The sequence below is a fragment of the Chamaea fasciata genome, unplaced genomic scaffold (genome assembly GCF_029207755.1).
Source record: "Chamaea fasciata isolate MVZ Bird 193981 ecotype frontalis unplaced genomic scaffold, bChaFas1.0.hap1 SCAF_4, whole genome shotgun sequence".
Lineage (NCBI taxonomy): Eukaryota > Metazoa > Chordata > Aves > Passeriformes > Sylviidae > Chamaea > Chamaea fasciata.
The window spans coordinates 69,073,458-69,079,826 of NW_027094089.1; the positions used below are offsets into that span (position 1 = coordinate 69,073,458).

The following is a 6,369-nucleotide window of genomic DNA, read 5'->3' on the forward strand; positions in this document are numbered from 1 at the left end:
ACACATCTAAAGGCACTGGGAGGGGGAATGAGGCTGCTGTGAGCCCCATCACACAGCCCGACGCCGGCTCCACCGAGATCAGCAGAGTCTCTCCGGCACTCCCTCCGCTCCTAAGTGCAGACTGATTAATCACTGCAGCTCGCCCCGTGATGACAAACAATGAACCCTCCCCGCACTCTCCCACTTCCACAGCACACATCTGCCCGAACACACAGCGATGCACCTGGGAGCAAACACCAGCGCCTCTCCAGATCACACTCCTGTCCCAGCAAAAAAGCCCCACACCTCCCAGCGTATCCATGGAAGGATAGGAAGGACCACCACGTGTTCCTTTTGCTGCACCCCCAACCCCACCCCGGGAGAGATGCTCTCACAATATCCCCTCTCCCAGTGCTCCCATTATAAACCAGCAGCGATCTGTGCCCCACTGACTGCTAACCCACGGCACCCCACCTCCCGAAAGGAAAAACTTTCGTTTCCTATAGTGCTCCTCCCCTCCCCAGGACTACGTGAGATATTTATTCGCCCTCCCACCTCCCGGGCTATTTCCCCTTTCCATCTCAGAGCTATTCCCCCTCCCACCTCCGGGGCGTTCTCCTCAAAAACAAGGGGGGAAAAGTCCTTCCGCCGGAGCTTTGGCCACGGCACCTCCTTTCCTTCGGCGATGGGAAATCACTCTTACCCATCAGCATCCCGAGGAAAAGGGGTCCCTCATCACCCCCGGCTGAGCTCATCCCCTCCCGCAGGCCCCAAATCCTCCAAAATCGTCCCGGCGAACACCGCATCACCCCCGCGGCCCCAACCCCTCACTGAATCTCCGGCCACCTCCACCGGGGGGATCCATCCCTCCCTTTCCCCGGGGGCGAGGGTACAGATTCTCGCATCCCTTTCCACGGCCGCGTCCCGGGAGTGGGGGGGCGGTGAGGGAGGGAGCACGGGAATGGCCGCACCGTCTCCTCGGGGTCGATGTCGATGCGGAAGGTTTGCTGCTGCAGCGTCTTCAGAGTGATCTGCATGGTGGCTGGTACGTGCCGCACTCCGGCCGCCCTCGTCCCTTCCCCGGGAAGAGGCGGCGGGGAAGAGGCCGGGAAAGGGAGGAGGAGGAGGGAGGCGGTGTCGGGCTCGGCGGGAGGGCGGGACGCGCATGCGCCACCTGAGGTGCCCGGCACGGCGCATGCGCGCGCGCCTGAGGGCGGGGAGAGCGGAAGGAGGGGCGCGGGCGGGCACAGAAATACAAATATGCGGAGAGAGGGGGAGGGTACGGAGTGTTTGGAGTAAAAGGTTTGTGAGGTCGTCGAGTCCGTCTTGTGACCGGACAGAACCGTATCGGCGAGGCCGTGACACGTGTCCAGTTGTTGCATGAACACCTCCACGGGCAGTGACTCTGCAGCCTCCCTGGGCATCCCATTCCAATGTCCAGTCACTCTTTCTGTGAAGGAATTCTTCCTAAAATCCAGTTAAATCTCCGCTTGGACTGCTGGAGGCTGTTCCCTCTCCTCCTGTCCCTGTTTCCTGGGAGCAGAGCCCGACCCCCCCCTGGCTGCCCCCTCCTGTCAGGGAGTTGTGCAGAGCCAGAAGGTCCCTCCTGAACCTCCTTTTCTCCAGGCTGAACTCCTTTCCCAGCTCCCTCAGCCCCTCCTGAAGCTCCAGACCCTTCCCCAGCTCTGTCCCCTTCTCTGGACACGTTCCAGCCCCTCAATGTCCTTCTTGAAATGAATGGCAAAAGGCGCACCACTTGTAAGTTGTTACACAAGTTTATTAATTCACAATCACAGGTTTATAGCACCTAAGTTCCTCCAGTGCTAGTTTCATAGAATAGAAAAGACCATTTAGTCCCAACTCCTCTGCCGTGGGCAGGGACACCTCCCACTAAACCAGATTGCTCAAGGTTGCTTTATCCAACCTGTCCTTGAGCACCACCAGGGCTGTGGCATCCACAACCTCCCCAGGCAAACCTGTTCCAGGGTCTCACCATCCTCCTGGTAAAGAATTTCTTCCCTATATCCAACCCAAATCTACCATCTTTCAGTTTGTACCTATCCCTCCTTGTCTTATCACTACAGTTCCCAACAAAGTGTCCTTCTCTGGGTTCCTTGTAGGCTCCTTCAGATACTGGAACCTTCGTTTCTCCAGGGTAAACAGCTCCAACTTTCTCCACCTGACTTCACAGAGAAGATGCTCCTGATGAACTTGGTGGCCTCCCCTGGACTTGCTCACATTGAGGACCCCAGAGCTGCATGCAGCTCTACAGGTGAGGTTCTCACAAGAGGAGAAGAGAGGCAGATTTGCCTCCTTTGACCTGCTGCCCACACTGCTTTGGTTGCAGGCCAGGATTCATTTGGCTTTCTGGGCTGTGAGTGCATGCTGCTGGCTCATGGTGAGTTTAGTAGTTTGTAATTTTAGTGTTTGCGTAGTTGATGAGTACATTTGATGGGTTATTAACCTGTGTTTGCCCTGGTGCTTCTCAGATAATATAGGAGAAGGACTGCTACAAATAAACATAAAGTTGAGCTAGCTGTATTGGTAAAAGAGACCCTTTCTCCTGCACTTTGTAACCTCTTCCATGATCAGGTGTGGAATCTCCTTGTATCCTCTTCCATCAGCATCTGTGAGATCTCCCTGGGCATTTTCTTTGTATAAAAGCTGTCTTTCTGCAAAAGGGGATGCTGATGTCAGGCTGACTTAATTGCAGTTAAACTCCAAATTTCCTAGTATTGTGTAATGGCAGGAAAATTTCTAGCCTGCCACATTGTCAGCTTAATGTTTGTAATAAGAACCATCTTTTAACTCATTTTTTACAGTGGACTTGGCTTCCTCAGCATTTCCTCCCAGTAACACGGCCAGCAGACGGCATTGCCAGGCAGAGAGAAAGCGAGAGACCCCTTTCCCTACAGAAGTGAGGGAATGGGGATGTGCTACATGTACAAACAGGGCTGGAGGTGCTGCTTCTGCCAGCGTCCTGCTCATACTCTGACACACAGCTGCCAGACAGCCAGAGTCTCCTGCAGCTTTCACAACTAAAAAGAAACCGCTGACTGCTGCTAGTAGGAATCCAGCATTCTTGACAGCACAGAATAAATAACTTGTTTGCTCTGCGTGGAGAGCCACTAAAAAAAAAATAAAAAACAAAACAAAACAAAACAATCAACAAAAAAACCTCAAACAAACAAACAAAAAACCACCCACCTTGGACTGATTTGAGAGAGATGTGAAATGAAGCCAAAGACTAAGAAAGATGTTTTCGAGTCAAATGCATATGATGGGTACTTTTGGATCCAAGTAACTTGATCTCCCTGGTGCACTTACTCCAGCTTTGTACTACCATGGCTTTGCCCTCCTTACCTCTTTTTGGTTGTCCATGGTTTCCCAGGAATGGCTTTTTACCCATATCTGTTCACAGCTGTGACCGTACTCCTGGGTTCAAGGACCCTGATTTTTAGAGAACCTGTTGTAATAATATCACTGCACATGTCTGCATGTTGTCACCTCAGGTTATGTGCATGTCACCTCCCCAGCCACAAAAGAAGTCCCTGTTGCATGATACTGCAGTTTGTCTACTTATCTTGGGAAGAGTTTCTGTGGTTTTCAGTGGCAAACATAGAGGCAGAGACTGGAGTCAGTGCTCTTAGTAAGTTCAACCTCTGCACTAACATGCAGTAAGTGCACACACCTTCTTTATTGCCTGGGTCATCCCACTGTCATAGATACCTGTATGCAATTTAGGCTGCCCATCATTATTATCACTGCCGTAATTTTTGCAAGTCCTACCCAGATTCTAGGACTGATGACAGGTAAAGGATATGAAGGTGACTCTCACCCCAAAGAACTGTTTAGGGGAAATGGTGCTTGCAAGAAAGCAGCACATTCTGTTTCAGACCTTTTGAGGTGGGTGCAGACTTTTCAAAAACAAGAGAGCAGTGACAGAAATGACCTGAACAAAGCCCTGAAGCTGTAGAAAACAACTTGTTTTGGCTGTGTTGAACTGGGAGGAGGAGGCATGCAGAGCACAGTACTCCAGGCAGATGCCTGTAAGTCCGGATAACAGAGGTAATGGAAGTAAGAGGCAAAATTGTGATCTTGTGGTTGTGGTTAGGAAGAGTTGTTTCACAGGTAGACGTGTAGAAGAGCTCCAGAGGGGCAGCATAGCCTGGTTGGGCTTGGGATCAAATACAGCACATGCTGGTAATGGAAAGGTGAGGGAAGTTAGCACTGTCACTGACAGGCAGTAGCATGACCTTACCCTTTATGAAAGGCAGCATCTCACACTTATTTCACAATAAGTAACTTGTCCCTGAAAAATGTTTCAAAAGCAGGCTTTTCCCACTGGCTGTGGACATGAAATAGAAATGAATTAATGCGAGGTGTTCTGGGCTGTAGTGTTTATTTGCCATTAGGGTGAGATTTTCCATTCAGTTGACTGCTGTTCCACATGTCTCCATGCAGATCTCCCACTGGATTTCTCTGTATCACAAATTAGTTGAGAACACCAGTGGACCTTTTGTGATGGCTGAATCAACTGCAAGCATGTCTCTGGAGCAGGTGAACCTCTACTTGGATTCCAGTCTGCAGTAACTCATTAATTCATCCTTAATCTTATTCTGCATGCACTCTGGAGCTTTATCTGGCTCCTGTTGGCTGCTTTGTTTCTTTTGGTACAGAAATAATTTGGGGGTTTACTTGCACTGTGAAACTACTACCATGCTTCTCAGTCATCCTCATTTATTGTGCAGGACTAACACTGAAGCAGGTTCACACTGTTTGCCACGATAGTAAAGAGCAGCTGTGCAGGTTAATCAGCTAATTAAGACAGTGAGGTATTAGGCAGTGACCGTGGAGGTAGTGGTTACATGCAGTAAGGTGGCTGTAACTACTTCAGCCACTACCTGTTGCAGAAAGAAGAGGGTCTGGATCTTGTTTTTCTTTGGATTTATCTGTTATCTCTCATGTCTGCATGCCTCATGGTCTGAAAAAAAGGGTTATCTAAAAGGACTGGATCCTTCAGACTTAGAGACAACTCTCTCTGAAGCACTGGTACTGCCTTGGATGAGGGAAATCACTGGGTACAGTTTCAGCAGCACACTGAGAAGCATGGAAACTCCTATTAGAGTTTCCATCAGCCCTTGGACACCATGGATTTTAAAACTGAAGTCTGCAGAGAAGAACCTACAGTTCAGTTTTATGCCACACTGATGGAGAGTTAGTATGACATGAAAATGAAACCCAGTTTTTATTGATAAAAGGGATTAAAATTTCTTTTATGCAGGGTTCACACTTGAGGTCTTTTATTTTGAAAGCTATTGCTTTTCTGTTGTTAATTTTTTACCCTGATTGGCACTCAAGCAGCTGCCAAGGATACTTGGAATTAACTATAAAATAACAGCATGGCAAATGCACTAGACTATCATCATTACAGTCATATATTTATTATGCTAATTATGTGGGTGTAGTAATTGTATTAGGAATATTTAGATATTTTCCATTGGTAAAATCAGTACCAAGTATGAGGAAACCGACAAAAGATTTCTCAGCTGACTCTAATCTGAAAATTTTCCTAAACATATAATAAATGTTCTCATTCAGTTGCAAAACCTTTTCCTTTAATTTATTTCCTCGATATAGAGATTTAGGAGCAGTAGCTATAGTAAGTACATGAACTTACTACTTTGAAATCACTGTTGATTCATTTTATACCATTTATTAAGGAAGTAAGGGACAAGGGGTGGTGAGGGGAATCTCAGTTCAGGGAGTGTCTATGAGGTGTACTGCCTCCAGGAGCTATTCCTAGAGCATAGTCGATCTTCACACCAGCACTGCGCTTGCAGCTGGAATCTAACCCCTTTAGGTATCTGTTTGTTTGTTTGTTTGTTTGTTTGTTTGTTTGTTTGTAGGCTCCCTTGCTGTCATGTCAGTGTCATTTTGCAACTGCAGGAAAGGAGGCTCGCCAAGAAAGGCCAAATGGGACTTAAGTATCAGGCTGCATAGTGCTCCTTGCCCTAAGTCTTTCAGAGAAGAGGTCATCTTCCGGGCTTGTAACAGCCCTGGCTAGTGATTCTGGAAGCTTATCGCAGCGGTGTCAGTGCCCTGAACATACCATTGATTGGCATTGGAATCAAACTCTCTAAATCTGTGTGTGCAGATACAACTTGTCACCTAGAAGAGGGAGATATTGAATTCTGTATGCTTCAAGTGAGTTTATCTGGAAATGAAATAATATTTTTACCCATTAAAAGTTTCCTTATTTAACCACTGGTTTCTTTAGAGTGCCAGACAGCTAAAATGGAAGGGAATAAAAATGATTTGGATTTGACAAATGCCTCTGAAGACAGTTACCTGATATCTGTGCCTGTCAGCAGGAAGGGCTGCTGTGGC

General features: G+C 48.0%; 1 protein-coding gene across 1 annotated transcript in view; it reads right to left on the reverse strand.

Moving 5' to 3' along the window:
• The window catches only part of RAD23B (RAD23 homolog B, nucleotide excision repair protein), a 35,424-nt gene extending 34,308 nt beyond the window's left edge, over positions 1-1,116 (reverse strand). The window contains exon 1 of the mRNA XM_066181876.1: positions 951-1,116. Within this exon, the coding sequence (XP_066037973.1) occupies positions 951-1,016 (66 nt within the window). The 5' untranslated portion in view covers positions 1,017-1,116. The remainder of the gene's footprint in view (positions 1-950) is intronic.
• Positions 1,117-6,369: the final 5,253 nt, after the last annotated feature.